We start from the raw sequence: 21,058 nt of genomic DNA, 5'->3' as shown, positions 1-21,058 counted from the left end.
TGTGAAATACTTGAAAAATATTTATCAGGAATATATGAAAAATATTTACTAGCATATTAATATAGATTACTAATGTGCTAGAATGTAATTTTCAAAGTGATAAAAATTTCATAGTATGTTACATTTTTCTTTGACTTTTAATTAAATTTCTTCTACAAAAATTTGGAGATCTGATTTGAAAAATAATTAAAAATTGGTTATTTTTATTCATGAATTCTATTGCTACAAAATGAAAAGGCTCAGTACAAATTACCAATTAAAGTAAACCTTAGATAGACGTTAGAATATCGAAATGTGTCCACAGTGTAGAGAAAAAGATAATTTTAAAAATCACATTTTGTTCATTTATCCATGACATGGATGTTTATTGTGTATTATATGTGAATTTACTTGAAAAATTGCCTTAAATTTTAATATAGATTCTCTTTGTCAGTCTATAAAATTAACAGTGGCATTTTGAGTAGAATGATTGTGGTATGTGCAATAAAAATCTATTGTTATAAGTGATAAGCCATATAATTCAGGTAAGATCATTTTTGCTGTTTTGTTTTAGAAAAATCTTGAAGTGCACTGAGAGAGGTTCAGAGATTGTTAACAAGGATGATTAATCATAATTTTTTTTTTAAGTTCTGAGCAAAGCAAAAATACTTAGTCCTGGGTGACATAAAACATTGGCCCTTAAACTAATAGATAAGGATCATATATTAGAGGTTAAAAGAATTGCCACAGAGGATAGTCACCAAGGAAAATCTCATCGTCCCACCAACATTATTGTCTTGCCTCAGCTCCAAATTCCTAGAAAGTCAAATTCATTCATTGAAAAAATATTTGTTGGATGTTTTTAATACACTATTTTATATACTGTGATTATGATAGTGAACAAGACCAAGAAAGTTTCTACCTTCATAAAGCTTATCCTAGTGATAGAAACAGACTTAAAAAAATAGGAAAAAATATAATTTTCATTACTGAAGTGATGAATAAAAGAAAACAGAATACAAGTAGAGACAGTGATGCAAGTAGAAGGGTCTATTTGCAGAGTGGTCATGTTAAAGAATCATTATTTAAGCAGGGATATAGATATGAAGAAAGAACCACCCTTGGCTAAAACATGGATACAGGGGCATACATTAATAAAGAGCAGGTTTAAATGTCAAGAGGCAAGCTTAGTGTCTGTAAGACAACCAGCAGATGATGTTTAGCCTGGAGTAGAATGAGCAATGGGAAGAGAGGCTGGAGAAGATGGTAGAAAGATAGTCAGGACCAGACCATGGAAAGCCCTATATGACTTGGGAAGAAGTTCAGGTTCTATTTGAATTGTTCTCAGAAGTCACTAAAGGAATTTAAATAAATGAGTGACATATCTGATCAACTCTGGTTTCTGTGTGGAGAATGGAAACTATATAGTAGAGAAAGTTGTCAAAAATCTCTCTAAGGAGGAATTTGCTGTTGTCTCAGCTTGAATTAAGGTAGTTGGGGTATTATTTTTGCCAAAGAGCAGAAGCATCAGAAAAGAGTGGCAGAAAATCACGATCTGTCTAAAAGTTTGTGTGAGATTTCCATACCACTACCGGCTCATATTCCTTTGGTCGAAGTCACATGACCAACCTAAAATGAAAGGTGCATAAAAATATATACCATATAACAGAAATTAAGAGAATGAATAATTGTGAACAATAATATAATCTACCACAACCACATACTTAGCAAAAGACTCAACATACCTGGTATTCAGGCCAACACACCATCTAATTTGTGCAATTATTAGCTCAGTACTACCAATACCTGTCCCATTTTTCTATGCTTTACTAACTGATTCACCTGCCTTTGAATTTATCCACATTATTTTTTAAAATAAATTAGTAACTTTATAGGTTATAATCATGTCTTACTTGTCTATAAATCATTCTCTCTCTTTTTATGCTAATTTGGCATATCTCTTCTCTGATTCAGTATGTGCTGATATAATATTAATTCCAAAACAATGAATGAGCTAACATTTCTCCTTTGTACCTATTGGTTGAATTTTAACTCAAATAAATGAGGAAGAAACAAAATGCATTTTGTTATAGGTCATACATAACTAACTATTCAAAATCAAATTTAGAATTAGTATCACCATAGTACACACTTCATGACCTCTGACCTCCACACTCTTATCTCTAAGAGTGCTAGGTTCTTGGTTTCTCTATCTGGAAGTCTCTTTCCTTCAACTTCTAAGCCACATTTCAAACATTTATTTATCTGCGAAGGCTTTCTGACTCACCTGTGTCCTAGAGTAACTTGCCTTGTATAGAATTGTTCATAATGGCTTATGTAAGTTGTTTATGATACTTATTATTTCTCATCTTATATTAATTATATCTACCTACCAAAGTATAAATCCATTGTAATCAAGAAATTTTCTCTTTAACAGTTGTCTTATTTTATCTCTTAACAGAGTGCCTGTAGAGCATAGAAATTGAGGTTATATAGGTTCTGACACTGGATTGCTTAGGTTCATATTTTTACTCTGCCACTTCTTAGGGTGTGATCTTAGGCAACTTTTCTAAATACACGACATCCCAAAATTCACCTCATTAAAATGTGGATAAGAGTACTACTTAGCCCATAGAGTTTTTGTAAGAATTAAATTCATTTATACAGGTAAATTCACTTGAAAGTATGCCTAATATAGAGTAAATGCTCAGTGATTATTAGTATTTATGACCTTTCACATTGTATACTCTAACCATATTTAAATGTGAGTAAATAAGTTAAACCTAAACTTAAAAAATTAGTATGACTATTTTCAAATACAGACAAAAATAGAAATGAACCAAGGGACTGTCATCATCCCAACAGTTCAAGATTCTGTCATATGAATTAATATCTCCCACAACTTTTTTTGAATGAACTATTAAAAGGAAATCCCAGACATTGTAGTGTCAATTCAGTACATCTTTAAAAAAATCTGAACAATAAAATAATGATGAATAAAAATAAACACTAAATAATCACTGTATGAAAGGAAATTAAGAATATTATCAAATCTTTCAATTATCTGATAATATTAAGGAAAATAGGTTTGCCTCAAATATTTTGACAATTTTCATTTCATATTGACACATTTAGTCTATAATTAAAACCATAAATCACACAACCTTAGAAAAAAATTATAAAAAAAATAATTTTAGTTGAAAACCTCATTTTCCTTTTTTTTAATTCTGAATTCTATACATATAAGCGTAACTATTATTTAATAATTACTAGATGCTGTTTAAATATACACAGAGAAAACACAAGACTCAAATTAAGACACTTACAGAAACACACATACACATGTGCACACATACATGGTTGACTTACTAGATTAGAACTTCTTTAAAAGTATATATCATACTTCTTTACATCTTTTATAGTACCAAGTATATTATTAAGTTAGATTCTATTATGAACTAAATGCTGCAGAAATCATATTTTTCTGTTCATAATACATATATTAAGACATCCTGCTTAATAATTTTTATTCATATTTTAATATCAGATTTATTTTGGGGAAAGAAGTCCTAGAGTTATGAATGCTGATCAGTGAATATTTACTATAGTACTTTCTGTTTTTTCAACCAAGAATTATTTATTCTTAATTTGTCTTAAAAATATTTAAAAATTTTTCTAGACTAAATGAATGAACATTGTATTGTTCACTAAATGGTAAGTAGTAGTAAAATGATACAAAACACATTTATTGTGATTTTTGGAATAATGTATAAAACTTATAGGAATAGATATTTCCTAAGAATACACTAGACTTTGAAGGTATTTTAGAAATGTTTCCTTAAAAGATAACAAAGTTAAATATTAAAATAAGATGTATAGAAAGTATGAAAATCATGATGAATATATCATTTCTCCAAGACTTTTATTGCTGGCTAATCAATTCTGTTCTAAATAAATTATTTTTTAACATAATACCAGATATATAATAGTGAAAGAATGGTATAAATACACACAGAACCTAGCAATTTGAAAAATGAAGCTTGGGTACCACAAAGAGTCTGGATGTTAAAAAACGATAAAGCAGAAAATAAATCATTAACTGGGTAGTTAAATGAACTGACCCTCCCATAAGTCATCAGCTTTTTTCAAAAGATTACACTTCTTTCATTGATTGGCTAATTTATGTTTCTTAAATCAACACAGGACCAGGGGTTAGGCTACTGGTTCTATTTATTTTGTGCAATAATTCTGCCTACTCACCTACGACTGATAGCTCAGTATAGATTCTGTATCTTTAGACAGGCTGTATCCAGAATTGACCCTACATTTTCTTGCCCGAGAAACTGAGGTAAAGGGTAGACAGATTTACACTTGATTGACCAGTGAATTTCAATTCTTTCAAGCTACATAGTGAAGCAAGTCTGTACAACTAATCACTTACTAAAAATCTTTTGATCTACTCTGAAGTTAACCACTGTCATCAAAATGTTTTGTGGAGACTATGTAAGTATACTAGCTATTTCTGTAAAACTTTCCAGTCTTTTGAGATTTGAACCTTATCTATAAAATTTCATTTGTGGTAGTTGAGATTTTAAACAGGAAATACTGGTGTTTTAATTTTCTTGTTAAGTTTTTTAATTAGGTGTTCAATGTAACTATTAAGTAAAATTTATATTATTAAACCTCAAGTCTATGCTAATTTTGAAATAATGTATTATTCTATAGAGGTGATTTAGTTACCTATACTTTTATAAGTAGTTTGACTCAATTTATAAGTAATTATGTTACTTTTACTTTTATAAGTAATTTTATGTTATAAGATTTTTGGTCTCATTTATTTCTTTCTACAAGAAGTTAAAATTTGATTGTTAATATTTTAATCTCTGATCTCTTTAGAAAATAGTTTATTTTTAAATAATTATCTGTTGAATTTAAGCAGTGTATAACTCAGTTTAGTCATTTAATTTTTTTTCCTTGTCTGAATCACTTTGATCTAACTGTTCTAAAGTCGACAAATTTTGAAGAGCCAACATAAACTCTGAGTTAAAGAAATATGCATTATTTGAAAATATATCCCATTTACATGGTCTTATAAATTATATATGTGTGTCGTGTGTTGATAATAATTTTTAAAGAAATTTAAATTATAAAAAATATTTTCAAGAAGGTTTTTACTTTTATGCAAAAATTATAATTATTTGGGCAAACTTTAGAATCAAAATAATATTATTTACTTATAAAGTATTAATGTCTATAAAATTTTATTTACTTATTTTGCTTTTTAAATTAAATATTGAATGAGGACCAAAAATGTGGCTAACTTTCCATCATCATTGGCTTAAGAATCTTAATTTCACCTTGAGATTTCATAACCCTATTTGCAGGTAAAACTTATCATTACTGTTTTATTAATCGTGAAGTAGTTACATTTCACTACAGAGAAATAAAATCATTAGGTAATTTAGGCCAGTATTATAAATTATTTAATTTTTAAAAAGCTATAGGTTTTTCCCTATTTATTCAAGTACAATTATTTGGAAATAATATTATATTCTGCACGATGTGTATAGTCTTATGTTAACATTTATATGCTAATTTATCCATAGAAACATGTGGAGAATATTCAAATTGTATTTCAGAGATTATTAAAAGTTAGGATAAGATTTTGAAGCAATTTGCTATGCTTCTGGAGCAGAAAAAGACTATTAGAGATTAAAGAGCTAGATTTGAACATACCTCAAAATCCATTTTAAGTGTTTTTAATCAGCTATATCAGAGATAAATGTTAAGTTTTATGTATTATCTTAGCAAGTTTTGATGATAAAATGATTTTACATATTAAATGTCATCATATTTTAAAGCAATAATTTATTTTCTTAAGCTATATGGCCCAAGTGGTTAGAATTTAGTATTAAGGAAACTGATATTTGAGGTCAAGTTCATTTGTTTAAACTCCATTTTGAGTCTGGTGTCTTTATGCAAAAGACAAGCTCTCCAAAGGCAAGGAAAGCACAAACTTTCTTATGTGGATAATTATTTGGATAATTATTGACTGGGTTGCTTGTTAAAATAATCTTAGGCCCTCTACTAAGTATTTCTGATTCAGTTTGGATGACATTTGAACTTACACATATGATACCAATGGGTGACCATTTTTGAGAGCCACCAAAGTAATTCATTAAGTGTCAGTTACAAAACATAGAAAATTTAAATATAAGTCAAGCAAGATGCAAGAATCATACAAAAGTAATTATATTTCTGTTAGAAATAAGCATATGTAATACTTTAAAATTCTTTCTAGAATTATGGAGTTAGATGTCATTCAATGATTAAGGTAGTTTAAGTGGGTTAATTACATTAAGGTAAATTTACCTTTGATCCGTAAGTGTTTTTTATTTATGTGCTTGACTGTAAGACCATCTATTGAAAACTAGATTTCATTAAATGATTATGACAATCTGGGAATTGTTTTATTAATTATGCAGATATAAATCACCTTGCAGGAAGATATTATTATCTCTCTTACAATGGAGGAAATTGCACTGTAGACTGTTAACAAACAAACAAACAAACAAACAAGAAAATAAATTTGTCCAAGCCAGAATCCAATCTCAGGCATCCCTATGCAATTAAAGCTCAAACTCTTACCACGGAAATATACTGCCTTTTTCAAATATATTGTTTGATTCTTCTAGTGAAATTGTTGGCTATTTTTGTCCTGTTTGTCATGAACGGATCCCTTTTCTTGTATAGTAGCCTTGTATTTACTATTGATGCATTTATTTGATTATACCCTTTCTTCTTGCCTCTAAGTAAACTCTAATCCTACTCCTTTTCCTATCCTTTTGACAACTTTCCTATTTCTACCGTATTTATTGACCAACAGGAAAATGTATACCTAAATTAACAATATGTATTATACTTAAAGTAGAGAAACAACTATTATTAAAATATCCTGAGTTTCTACATCAGGATCTTTGCATACCTTGTCTAATTTAATCATCAGAGAAAACCTTTTCACAAGAATACCACCTAGCATGAAAGGGTTTTGAAATTCTTCTGAAGACACCAGATATTAAGCTCGGTTTTAAATATATGATTTTTAGTCTTTACAATCTTCACGGAAAGTAATATGATCTCCATTTTCCACATGAATATACTGAGACTTAATTTCTCTATGTTAAATACATTTCCCAGAAGTGAAGTCAGGAAGTGGTGACACCGGATCCTGCCTAACTCCAAACCATTTCTACCACCAGAAAAAAAAAAAAAAAAAAAAGAGGTGCAAGTGCCAAAGTGTGATCATTCTACATAATTCCCGACTTCATGTTATGAAGCAAAGAATACATTTTCTTTGTGAACCAAATCAACAGATGTAAAATTAGCAGCAATATCTTACAAAGATTCTCTTACTTGTAAATTTACTTGCGGAATGGGTTAGGGGTACCATAGTCAGACAACAGCAACTCAGGTGATGACTAGTGTGGGCAACAAGACATCCTGCCTATTAGTTTGGAATAAATGCTTTGGTATTTAGCAGTGAATTACATGAAATGAAGGAAAAGCACTCGGAAAATCAGAAACAAATTCAGGGCCTTCTATCCAGGAGTGATTGCAGGCTGCGAAGACCTCCCATGAGAGCAGAGGCTGTTGATTAGGCAAGATTATTTTTTAAAGCAGGCTTTCCAGATTGTAAGTATTCCTGGGAGAAAAACTTCCATGTGAGAAATCTGACTTTGATTGTTTATCGGCAGTATGACTTACTGAACAAATATGAATAAAAGGTTACTCATAGTTTAGAATGCTTTTTACCGTCTGTCACAAGACTTCATTGTCTGAACTTTACACACTTTGAGTGAACAAAAGTTATGAATCATGCTGGTCATAGCTTCAAATTTTACTGAAGCCTCTTTTGAGCTAACATGTATTAAAATGAAAAAATTAAAGGTAGTAACTTCTTCCTTGAAGTTCTATATGACCATGTCGTTAGATATTTTAAAAACCCCTCTAACGCCTAAGAATTGCTTTCATTTTATTTTATTATTATTTTTTGGAGGTCTTTATTTTATTTTTTTTTAAACCCATCATACCATGAATTCATAGGGGATGGCCTCCAGCAGCTCGGGTTCCTTTCCATTCGTTCTCACAAAGTGAGCTTCTCTGGGTGGAGCAGGCTGGTGCTTCATTTGAACCCAGGTACCTTTCCCTTTGGCTTCCTTCTCTTTTTGATCATTTCCTTCACACATTCAGGAAGCTGTCTTGGCTCTTAGAGTACTTAACGTGCTCAGTACTCACATTAATTCTCTTGGCAAGAATCTCACCCTTAACTTGTTTGTTTACAACAATGCCAACTGCACACTGGGAACACTGTAAACTCTTCCAGTTTTGCCGTGGTAGCATTTGTGGAGCGTTCTTTTTTGAACAGTTCCCATTCCCTTGATGTCTACAACATCACTTTCTCACAGATTCGCATGTATGTGGCCAAAGGAACAACTCCATGTTTTCTAAAAGGCCTGGAGAACCTATAGCAGGTGCCTCTCCTCTTTCCCTTTGTGTTGGTCATTTTGGCGAATTCCTGGAAGATGGCAGTCTTGGCTGAAAGAAAAGACAGATTGCTTTGAATGTAAATGCCGGGCAAACAGGACAGTAGAATAGTGGTTAAACATACAGTCAGAGCCAGCTTTACCCTATAGGATTTATATAACTGAGGATGTCTACTTAATCTTTTTGTACCTCAGTTTTCCTACCTGTAACATGGGTGTGATAATAGCACCTATATTATAAGAGTCTCTTGAGAATTAAGTGGCAGTTAAAGCACTAAGAAAACCTGGAGCATAAATAGCACCCCAAAACAAGGAGTTTTAAGTAGTAGTACCAGAGCTTGAACCAAACTCTTACTCAAAAGCCCTGGAACTGCTTGTATAGATGAGGTTGTTTGTATCTACTACTAAAGTCAAATCTGTTTATACATATAGATACATATGTATAAATTTATGTGCATAATTATTCATAAAATTTACAACTAAACTTAACATCAAAAGTTTCACAAGTGCAAATATAAATATATTCTCTTAAACTCAGTATAATCCTTATTTGTAAATAGCGTCTACCATGCTAAACAAATTCAGAACGCCACTTCTCCCACCAGTTACTGCTAAATTCTCTTTTTCATGGCAAAAATCCTCAAAAGCATATTGTACTAATTATACCTAATTCCTCTCCTCCAATTATCTTTGAATATACTTTGAGTTTTCACACAAACCCACTCTATTTTATGAAAGTAAGCAGTGACCTCCATGTGCCTAAATCCCGTGCCAAATTCTTACTTGTCATCTTACTAGAAATGAGTGTCATTTGACAGTCTCCTTTGCCAAGAATGCCCCAGGACTAAATTCTTGACACTTTTCTCTTTCCGATTTATAGTCACTCCTGTGGTCATTATAGCCAATGTAATGGCTTTAATTATAATGTATTCAGAGTCTTCTTTGAATTTATATTTTAACTCAGCATGAACATTTGAACCCCAAATTCATATAACCAAGGTGTTTACTCAATGAGAAAAACTCCATCTTTACTAGCTTGAGTATAAAAAAAAAAAATTGATTTATCCCTGGTTCCTCTCTTTCTCTCACACCTTACAAATCATTAATAAAAACTTTTGGCTCTACATTCACGATATTACTCATTATCTGACCACGTCTCATCACTTCCACTATAACTGCCCTAGTCCAAGCTACCATCATCATCACTTGCTAACTTTATTCAACGGCCTCCTACTTGGCCTCTTTGCTTCCACTTTCACTCTCACATCTTTGTACTAGGGAGACAACTGTGAATATGACTGTTGAAAGCTCTGCACTTTTGAAACATGCATTCCATTGATGTACAGGACCATCATTATCCTGGAATTAAACAGAGTCTTAGAATAAAAGGTAAAAACATTGAAGAGGAGAATGTGGGAAAACTTTTAGTCCTTGTTTACAAGATATTAGACTACTTACCATAATAGCAAATCTTAAATAACTTTAAGCTTAAATAAAGCTTAAATCTACAGAATCATTTCTATTTTTGAAAGTGCTTATAGTATACAGATCAGAGGGTCTATGGAAGGTAAGATATCTCTCTGACATACCCCTCTAGATATGTTGGCTTCTCTTAAATAGATGTTTTCAGATGATTATAAAATTATATGAAAAGTTATTTTGATATTATACTTCTATTAACATTAATAAATGACATTCATTTAAATAAACATTAGGTTAAGCTCAGAACCCTCTTTAAATTTAAATAACATTGAGAGTTGTAAAACCCAAGTAACAGAAAAAGTGTGGTTTATTATATTTTAATTTTCTTTTCTTTTCTAATTAATAAACCCATTTAACAAACAGTAGAGGAAGAAAGTCATCAGATTATCACAAATCATATCTTTTAAAAACTACATATTTTGTTCTTGAATCACAAGATTAAAGTCTTAACAAATTATGTTTAAGCAATAAGAGTCATGGTTATTTCAATGAGTCATGTATTTTTGGAATTAGGTGGAGTACAGAAAGCAGATAAAAAGATGTCATTTAGAGGGCATTGCTTACTGTTTACTGATTTTTTCATTTTGTACCAACTCCAAGTCAACACCCAGCCCTTTGTCTGCCATAAGTTTCTTCTGTTAGCAGAAACTCTTGTAATCAGGAATAGCACTCACTGCCTGATTCACCAAAGAGGAAAAAATGACGGGAATTTTTTTAAGTACTTCAGAGTTCATTCTGTCCAACTCTCTGCCTAGGCCTCTTTGGAATTGCCTCCAAGGAGCCCTGAAACTCTGATTATAGCTTGTGGACCCTCCTTCCTTAGCCAAAACACAGAAAAGACTACTTCTTTAGATGTATTTTTTTTTTTTTGCCAGTATTCCATCTTATCACAACGCATAGCTATGAATATATTCTTTCAATTACACTTTTACTTATGTCCTTCAGACATTCTGATAATTATGCTAGAAGGAACCAAAAACAGACCACGATAAATATAATAATGTGTTTTATCAACTATTAATCAACCTCACTCACAACCTACTTCGGATTGGCTTTTCATCTTCATTTTGTGGCAATTTGTAATAAAGCAACGAGACATCTGAATGTATTTTATCATCCTATCTCTTAATTGCAATATTGTGCTATTTTATTTTTCAATAAGCCAGAATTGAAAGCATTGTAAAAATATTTTTCAAATGATAAAAAAAAAGCACATTAACCTCAGCAGATGCATTATTCTAAGTAATATGTAGTAATAATGGTTTTAAAAAAATATAAGAATCATATTTTATAGATGATGATTCTTATATTGTTGCCATCACTACAACAGTAATTTTCTTGAATTATTGTTCAATTCTTTAGAAATACTGGATATATGAACACATTCTTCTAGGCTTTCATTTGCTGGTCTAAAAATGTCATTGTTTTAAATGGTAAATAGGAAAACAGACAAAGGTGGTAAAGATAGAGGTTTTGATACCTGGGGCACACATGCCTGTGTACATTTCATCACCTGTTGTATTGTCTGCTATGTGTTTAATCAAACATATAGCTCTTATATAAAAAAGTAAATATTCTCAGTGAATATAGTAGTCCATTCATAGCAAAAAAAAAAAAAAAAAAGAAAAAGAAAAAGTAAGACTTATGAACCCTCAGTGATAGGTAAATTATTGGTTTTGAAATGGATATTTTTGTGTAACCAGGGTCACAGCTGAACCTATAACAACTTAATGACCAACAGAAGCTCTTCCAGCTCTCACTCCCCTACGGTTCCCATTTCGTTTCATCCCAGATATTGTAAATTATAGGATGACTATAATGGATATGCTGCATTCCCCTTTGGGATAGTCAGTGAACTCTAATTTCGTGACTTAGTAGACTTAGTCTTTTTCTTACATATGATGCAGATTTGGAGTTATCTGAATGCTTCAGAGGTGGAAATGATTTTTGTTATTTAGTAGAGAGAAATAAGGATTAAATAATACCTTTTCTTAGAATTACAGGATTACATATAACCTGTCCGCCAATAACAATGAAGAAACAGATGAGTCAGCCTCCCTCTCAAATATTATGCTTTATTTCCTTTCCAAAAAAGATGCAGGAGAACAGTTTTATGATCTAGGTTTCTTTAATTTTCTTTTTTATGTTTGTATGTCTAGAAAGTATTAAAAGGAAATCAAGTCTGGAATTTGATGTAGGAACTAATTTTAGAATAGGTGTAGTGTACTCTGTAGTGTCCTAAATGGTCTATTGTATTTTCCCCTGTCTCAGTTCTGAAATGAACCACTTCTCCAAGGAGCCCTGATTCTCTTAATTAAAAATAATATGTAAAACCAAGATCTAGATACTTAGTGTGCTTATTGTTACAAGGTGATAACTGCTTATATGCTCTTTCAGATGACAGAACAAATAAATATGTACTAACCTACATAACTGCATACATCTCTTCAATATTTCTGTACATAAGTATTATGTTTGTATGTATGCGGCTGTCTGTCTACCATTGTTTCTCTTTTGCTCTCTTTCTCCCTCTCTCTCTCTCTCTCTCATCTATCTTTACATTGATACTTTCAATCTAATCCAGGTCCAAAATTTTAGCTTTCTCCACTATTTATAACTTCTTTGCACAGTAAAAGCCATTACTATCAATATCTAAAGTGTATGTGCTTATTTTTGAACCTTACTATACACATATTCAGAACACACTAAGCCATAACCCTGTGAGAAACAAATTACCAACAAGAAAACATTGTTAAAGTTCTTTTACTCTTTTGGCTTGACAGTATCCAGTTAAACACTATTTTCCAAAGTTACTTAGGGCAAGTCTCTTCTCTCAACCTACTTTACTGTGTTTACAAGATTTGTTTGTTATATAAATTTCTTTGCTGCAATCTGCATTCTCTTTTGGGGTCTCCTTACATTATAGCTGATTTTGTTATTACAAGTGATAAATATGCCATTTGTAATTGAGATTTGTACAATTTTCTGACTGAACAACATAGAAATGTTACGCAGGACATTTATTTAAAACAGTTCAAGGCAAAAATTACCCTAAACAAACTGGCCATTACTTTAACTCTGTAATATATATTAGTCATATGTCTTTCAAGATTAATTCCAAAATTCTAAATCTTTTGTTTGGGTTAAATTTCCTTTAATATAGAAACAACACCAAAAAAATCTTCATTGTATAGCTAAGTAATTTATTTATGGATTACCCAGCCAAGATTTTACTGAGCTGCAAACTGGCTTTTTTAAAAAAATAATATTCTCTTGCTTTAGTTAATATTAACTCAGAGAGAAAAAATGTAAAACCAGCTAGAACTAAGCATTATAAAGGTAAAATTATAAAGGTAAAAACATACAGTTCACTAGATAACATTATCATTGATTTCTGTTATTAAAAGCTAAAGAATTTTTAATCACCAGGAGGCTATTTCTATTTGCAATACAGATTACTGTGCTTTGAGAGTGCTGGTTACTAACCTCTCTAAAAATATCTTCACACATTAAATGTCAGCATAATCTCTATCTGAAGTGCAAAATTTAGGACTGCATGTATTCCTTGAGTGCGAGCAATCACTTAGATCCCATATTGAATATGCTTCTCATTTAACCTTTTAAAAATCACTGTCTAGATTTAAAAATCCCCTCTAGATTTCATTATGTGCATTTGAATTTTTTAAACCTTTTTTGTGACATAAATATGGAAGTAGCATTGATTTTTTTTTCAAATTTTGAAAAATGAGAATAGTAACAGAATTAAAGAGAAGAGAATTGACAGATAAGATATACTGAAAAAGCATTGGGTTCCAAGTCAGACACTATTATTCAGGGCTGCCAATTATTAAGCCAATGGACTCATATAAATATTGAGCCATCATTTTGATATGTAATTTAAAAATAAGAATGACTACCTTGCCTGGTACAAACTTGCTGATAACTTCAAATTAAATAAAGAATATAAAGGTACAGATTAATTGCAAAGTTACTAGACAAGCAGTAAAAAACGTAGTGCCTCCTTCACCTCTACAATATCATGGTTTGTAAAATGCATTTATACATTATTTTATTTGGGTCATGGATATGTTCATTAGATTTAAATGTTGTTTCAGGTCTCTAAATAATATATTATTGATAAAAATAAAAAGTATTATGACACATTATTAATTAGACTATTCGTAAGGAAGTTTGAGTAGAATTTTCAGATCTGCTCCATGGTATTTTTTTTTTTTTATCTGCAAAGATAACAAAATAGCAGAATGGTCTTTACTACATCTCCTACAGAGTGGTGCAATATAACCCATAAGATATAAGCTGAAGTCATGTCTTTTAAGATTCGAATTAAGTTTACAAAAATCCTATTCCATGTCCATCTCCCTAAAAAATTTTGTCTGATGCAAGAAGAACACAGAGAATGAAAGTTAACCATTTTCTCATTCATTTCAAGTATGTTTCCATTTCTTTTAATTAGTTTAGAAAACACCTAGCTGGCTCATTTATGCAATCCCTTCTCAATGGTTGGTAACCCTATCATGCACATAATCCTAATTCCTTCACACCTTCAAAATACCACCAACAAAAAGCCATCCCAACCAACCTTAATTGGGGGTTCATTGGAGGAAGGTAAGAGCGGGCTTTATATTGAGATTCTGCAAGTACCTTAAAATTAAATATTAGACATTCTGTTCTTAAATGCATTTTGATGATCCAGTCAATAAGAATCTCTCTTTGGTTGTCTTTCTCTTATTCTCTCCTCAATCTCTCCTTCTAATACACACACACACACACACACACACACACACACACACACACACACTCACACACACACAGAGCTTTCTCTTTTCTCTTAGAACTGACTTAGGGGTGAGAGCTTATGTTTTTAGAGTTGTGTTTATACCTGCAAGATCCTTTGGAAATAGGAATTTTTTTCTTGCCAAATTGAAAAAATGTCTCAATAGTACGTATTATTTTAATCAATTACAACTATATGGAAAGGACATTAATCATGAAGTTTAATTTGGATTTGAGTGTTGGCTTCATGACACATTACCTGCTGTGTGGCTTTAAATAACTTAGCCTAACAGTCTCCTCATTTGAAAATTAGATTACTATTATTAGTTTCACAAGACCGCTGAGGTGATTGCCAAAGAAATACAGGTAAAAATGCATAGGGTATAGATTACTTATATAAATAATGAATTTTTTAAAATACTGGGTAAACTAAAGATGCCACTGTGGTACATGTATTTTTACTTTTTATATTTTAAAAACATTCTTAGGGTCCACACTGTAATTAAGGCACTACCCTAAATGCTTCAAAAGGCAAGAAATGGACCTTTCCTCCAGAAGTTTAAAATTTAGAAGAAAAAATGCCAAAAAAAAGGGGAGGGGGGCAAAGGTATGCATAATATAGATGCAAAGTAAATAATAAATAATACTTGATAAAATCTAAAAAAAACTTCACATAGCATGTGGAATTTGAACTGAGTCTGGAATTTGGGTAGGATATAATCTATGTGGATGGACCAAGTGGAGAAAGAAGAAAATTTGTTACTTGAATCTATGTTTAAAAAAAAATCACTGTTAAATCGTCTATTGACAAATATGAATAAAACCCAAAGAATGAGACTAGAAGCTTCACCATCTTGGAGATTTCGCACAAAATCGCTGATGCCAGCTTTCTTTCCTTGCATCCATCCCTCTGAGTACAAAATACATTTCCAGGATCCTTCCAAGGTAATTATAGTGCACATGGTAAAAGGCCAGTGACCATTTACTTCGACAAAAAGTAAAAGTGTGATGTTTACTACAACCTTTTCTGTCATCATAATAATAGGAAAAAAATAATAAATATAAAAGTATCTCCAGATCCATACCCCTCCCCCCCAAAAAAATAAGTGCAAATCTCTGTGACTGAGCTACTGAATAGGATATGTCTGAGAGTTACATTAACTTTAACAAATAGCACTACTTTAAAATTTTCTAGTTTATTTATTATTGTAATAGAGGAAAGTTTATTGATTTGCAACTATAGAATCGTCTAATAACTAAGAAAACTTTCGCTGTGGTGTAATGATGACATTAAAAACCGATGCCATTCTTCCTATAAGACGACTGACTGATGACCAGGGCTTCAGTGAGGCAATTATTTATCCAGAAGTTAAAATAAATTTAAGCCAAATCCATCTACATTTTTTAATCCATGCTTTTTGTGACCTATCAGCCAAGCAAAGTTTGGTTTACTAAAGCTGTAGGAAAAGAACACTATGTATTTTACTAGCAAGATTTCATTTTTTAATTTTAAAAATTGCCTTTAGGTTCACTAATTTCACAGTGTATTTTTCACCAAATAAAGAGTTATCATATCATTAGTCCTGTCTTTGACTCATTAGAAATATTAAATGCACCATTAAGTAATATATATTCATATAACTCTAAAAGTAATGTCTTCAAAATATGTGAATGATTATGGTATGACCTCCAAAATAATATTTTAAAAACATACTACACTATTAAATATACAAATGTATGTTGCAATCTTCTAATTTTCAGTAGGAATAAATCACATCGTACCATCATTGCTTATCACAGTCTTACCTAAGCGCCTTGTGAACAGGAACTGACTCTGCTGTTTGTAGTTCTGCCATTGCACAAGGGCTGGGGAATGTTGTAAAGCTATAAAGAAAAAAGCAGGGAAAATGCATCATTAGTTTCATTAGCATGTAATATTAAACAACTGAGCTTTCAAAAAAAATAAATAAAAAGACAAGTTCCTTTCTTGTAGCTGAAATGAGTCTGCAGCAGAGTATCATCTGATGATCAGGCCCACAGTGGTCCCAGCCATGTGGTTCTGTTTTAGAGGACACTACTGTCACTCCGCCCACAGGTTCTTATTCACTTTGATTTCTGCTGTGCTCTCAGCTCCTGAAAAATCACCTTTAGACCAGGCTAAATGATTGTAATCTGATTGTTGTCTGAGGGCAGGAGGGAGTGCATAATGGCACCAGTGCTATCTTTTCTAAAGAATCATGCTAATGCATGGGGAGTTGTTGCCTAAATTATTCAGAATCCAACTGGTGTTTCATTCACAGGAAGACTTTAAGCCTTTTAGAACATATTCTGTTCCAAAGAGCATTGCTTCCTCAGAACTATTTCATGATTGGAAAGATTTTTTTATAGATTTGCTTTAAAAGGATGTATATGTGTGCAAATATATGTATACTTTTTTTAAATGAGAAGGAAACAATTCTGAAAATACTGTTGAAATGTGTAATGACATCTTTATGTATAACCTATTATTTACTTGGAGAAAGATAACACAAGAAAGGAAAAATTAATTGTGGTTTTATGTATCTCTCCATATTTTATACCATTAATTCTAAACTATCCAGCTAATACAGAATATTTGTGCAAACAATAAAAATTTGATAGAAACTCTCTCTACTAGTTGAAATATTTAGTATCTATAATGTTTGTTTTTATATTTAATATTTAATTATAAATAGCTTTATTTTTACCTAACATTTTCTTAGAAAGGTTACATATGGCATATAAATGCTATATATAACCTTATAAATATAATAATATATAGTAAGATATGTATATTTTTCCATGATGTCTAAGACTATATTTCATAGGTCTTTTGTTCTCTTAGTTCCAAGCATTTAGTAATATTTAGATTCCTAATGAGAAAATTAGGCTAGAAATAATACAATGTCATGAAAAAGGAACTAATAATGCCAGCCCATAAAATTGTCTTGGGAAAAGAGATAGAGCCTCATTAAAAATATTTCCAAGCAATGCAAATCCACTTGTTGAAATCTAATCAAACATGAGATTTTTGCCTCAAATAAAACTTCTTCAGTAAGGCTTCCTTGCATTCTTTTGTTTTTTACTTAAAGATTCTCTTTCTCCCAAATTTCATGGTATTTTGACTTTTATAATATAACTAATCACTGCTGCCTTGAATAAGTCATGTATATGTATAGTAAAACTAACAATAGTATGTAATACAACTTATTATAAATATTGTTATATTTACTTTCTTTCAAGAATAACTGAATAAATTGACAAGGGCTATGATAAGCTATTACATGTAAAGCTAAATTTAATTAATATTTAAAGTACTTTAAATTATGTGATAAAAACCTACATAAAAATAATTTTACCTAAGAACATAAAATAGCACTTAATTATTCAGTATAAGACCTAGAACATTTAAGTTCTATAAAACTACAGTAAGGATGACCTACAATTATACCAACATACACATATTTTTTCAAGCTAATGGTCTCATTCTTTCTTATAATATCAGTCAATTCCAAAATTTGATTAAAAATATATTATCAATGTATTAAATACGTAGAGTTCAAAATTGAAATTTGGTATGCTCATGAACTAAATTCCAAATTTAAATCTTTTAAGATATTAAGATCAATTTCTTATATTCTAGTGTCCACACTAAAAATACTTTTCTTTCTTTCCCATATAATCTCAATTTTCTCCAGTGATTATGTTCTCTTCACACAAATGCATTCTCTTTTAATTGCTCAGCTTTTTTATTCTCTATTTTCACTTTCCACAAATAAGACCATTCTCTAAAATCCATGTCAACTGCAATTTCTTTGGATCAGTGACATCTTGACATCATTTTCAACCATCCTAATCTAATTAGGAATATGAGGGTAATAAGAGGAGGGAGAGTGTGTCCGAGATTAGGATTGTCCAGTAAGTAATTTAACTGGAAATTTACATATAAATTTTAAGTCCAGTTATTGTATTATAAATGTAGAACTAAAATCTGGTTTTATGAATTTTAAATACTGAGGGGAAATACCTAGAACTGATGCTGATATATTGCATTTAGCCAAATTTCTAGTTAATTTAGTGAAGGAATATGTGTAATCAAAATTCCAACTACCTATTGAGAACTTTGAAAAAACTAAATCAGCAATGATTTCAAATTATATCTAGCACCTCTAATAAAATAACATCATGTAATCTATGGCCCTGAGGACTTCAGAGTCACAAAGCAGCAGGAAGAAACATAAGCCAGAATTCATGTGGGAGGTGCATACATAAGATTGCCTTACACATCCTGATTATGTGACATGAAGTCCAAAGCCTTCCTCACACTTCAAATTCTTAGCATCTTATGCTGTCATAATCTTTTCTCCATATGAACCTCTAAAGCCACACAGATTGTTTCTTTTTTCACCCAGACTCAACCCAAATAATTCATAATTTTTCTTAGTTTCTACACACACACACAAAAATCCACATACAATATTTTTTAACAAACATTAATGAAAAGTTATGAATAGTAGGGAGAAACCATAGAGAGTAAGTCTACCTCACTATTCATTCTTATTACTTGTCATATCTCTTCCTAAAATCATTTCCGGAGAATCTAAATAGTCTTCTTTTATTAAGGAGAACAGTTCAACCTCCAAATTTACACAACCATTCATATTAACATTCATTCTCAACAAAACAAAAGAAACTCAGTTAATAGTACTCATTATTCTTAGACACCTGGTACAATTGGAAATTAATATTTTCTGCTGACGTGCTACTGGTGCTTTAGTAAGATGCACGACAGTTCTGGCCCATTGTTAGAAGCACTACAAAGGGAGCAGACAATTCTACCGGAGGCGTCAGTTAGGATTCCTTGTAAAAGATGATACCAGAGCTAAAGCTTGAAATTTACATCTCAAATAGTTGCTCTGCATAATCATAAGATGGAAGCAAAAGATGGGAGTGGGCGGGGAGGAGGGATATACTCCTAACAGCTGGAACCGAGTGAGCAGCGTTGCAGAAGGGCCTTTAGGCCGGAGTACACGGCTGCGTGCACCATGATGCAGGAGAGAGAGGTTCAGGAGAGAGGAAACACGATGAACCCACACAGATCAGAAAGCACCAGGTCATGAAGCCCACTGTTTACATGTTTAAATTATTTGAACTGACTCACAATTCCTAGCCTCAGTTGAGGGAATGAGTTGCAGTATGCACCGAAAGCATTGCCATTAATACTAAAGAGCCAAAGTTGGAATGTCTTTTTCTATTTTGTACAATTCACATTCTGCCACATAATATAATATTTCACTCAGTTTTACACCATATACTCTGCTGAGTAGGCAAGAGAGGAATGTCAGCAAAGCTGGCACAATGCTACATGTTCATATACCTAGATTTCAGGGATATGTCTTTCATGTGAAAACCATCCATCCCGTGGGCCAAGAGTAGAAAACAACTATAGAGAAGTACGACTTTGAGCATTAAGGGTTTCAGGTGTGCAAAACTAATGATGAGCTTATCTTTTAGAAGGACCATTCGGGCAGTGAAAACAAATGGGCCTACTTAGCAGCTTATTGGATATAACCCAAGGGAAAAATGGTAAAGGCCTAAACTAAGGTAGTAGTAACAGAAATTAAAAGAAGGGGAATCACATGGAAGCTATTTTGAGAATAGAACTGACAGCATTGTGCTGAAGGACACCATAGTTGTGGAAGTGTAAGAAAGAGGAACAATATACTTGTTAACCCATCCCTGAATGCTGGTTGTGTGTAAGGCCATTGAAAGCACTTTAAAACAACTCTGATCAGATCAGAACCAGAGGAGATTAGGGTGGCCAAATATCTTCGGGAGAGCTTAGGGCATTTGGACCTGAGCCAATGGAGACCTGAGGACTAATGCCCCAAAGGTAAGTAAATGCCTGGCTCAAGGGAAGTGCCCTAAAGAAGGGGTAAGCCAAGATTTCTGTAGAATTTCCTGCCAGAGCTCTAAAAATACTAAATTAACTAGAGATCTAATAATCTTCAGCTGCACTAAAACTAAGGTATTTTAATGCCGCTAAATTATTCATTAACAGGCAGCCAAATTACTAGCTCTCATAGCTAATATTTCAAAATTTAAAACTGTTGAGGAACACAGGTTGTCAATATGAGTGTGACTCAAAAGCCACCTGAGAAAAAAGACTAAAATGGGGGTAGCCCATGAATGTTAAATATGGAGAGATAAGGGTTTATGGACCTCGGTGCTGAAGGAGCTAT

General features: G+C 31.8%; 1 protein-coding gene across 1 annotated transcript in view; it reads left to right on the top strand.

The window, feature by feature from the left end:
• Nucleotides 1-4,227: 4,227 nt before the first annotated feature.
• ANXA10 (annexin A10) overlaps nucleotides 4,228-21,058 on the top strand; it is a 60,576-nt gene continuing 43,745 nt past the window's right edge. Inside the window, exon 1 of the mRNA XM_016148181.2 lies at nucleotides 4,228-4,482. Within this exon, the coding sequence (XP_016003667.1) occupies nucleotides 4,465-4,482 (18 nt within the window). The 5' untranslated portion in view covers nucleotides 4,228-4,464. The remainder of the gene's footprint in view (nucleotides 4,483-21,058) is intronic.

Source organism: Rousettus aegyptiacus, unplaced genomic scaffold (genome assembly GCF_014176215.1).
Source record: "Rousettus aegyptiacus isolate mRouAeg1 unplaced genomic scaffold, mRouAeg1.p scaffold_m13_p_16, whole genome shotgun sequence".
In the NCBI taxonomy this organism is placed as follows: domain Eukaryota; kingdom Metazoa; phylum Chordata; class Mammalia; order Chiroptera; family Pteropodidae; genus Rousettus; species Rousettus aegyptiacus.
Note: the sequence above shows the minus strand (reverse complement) of the source record. Positions and strands in the feature narration are given on the sequence as shown.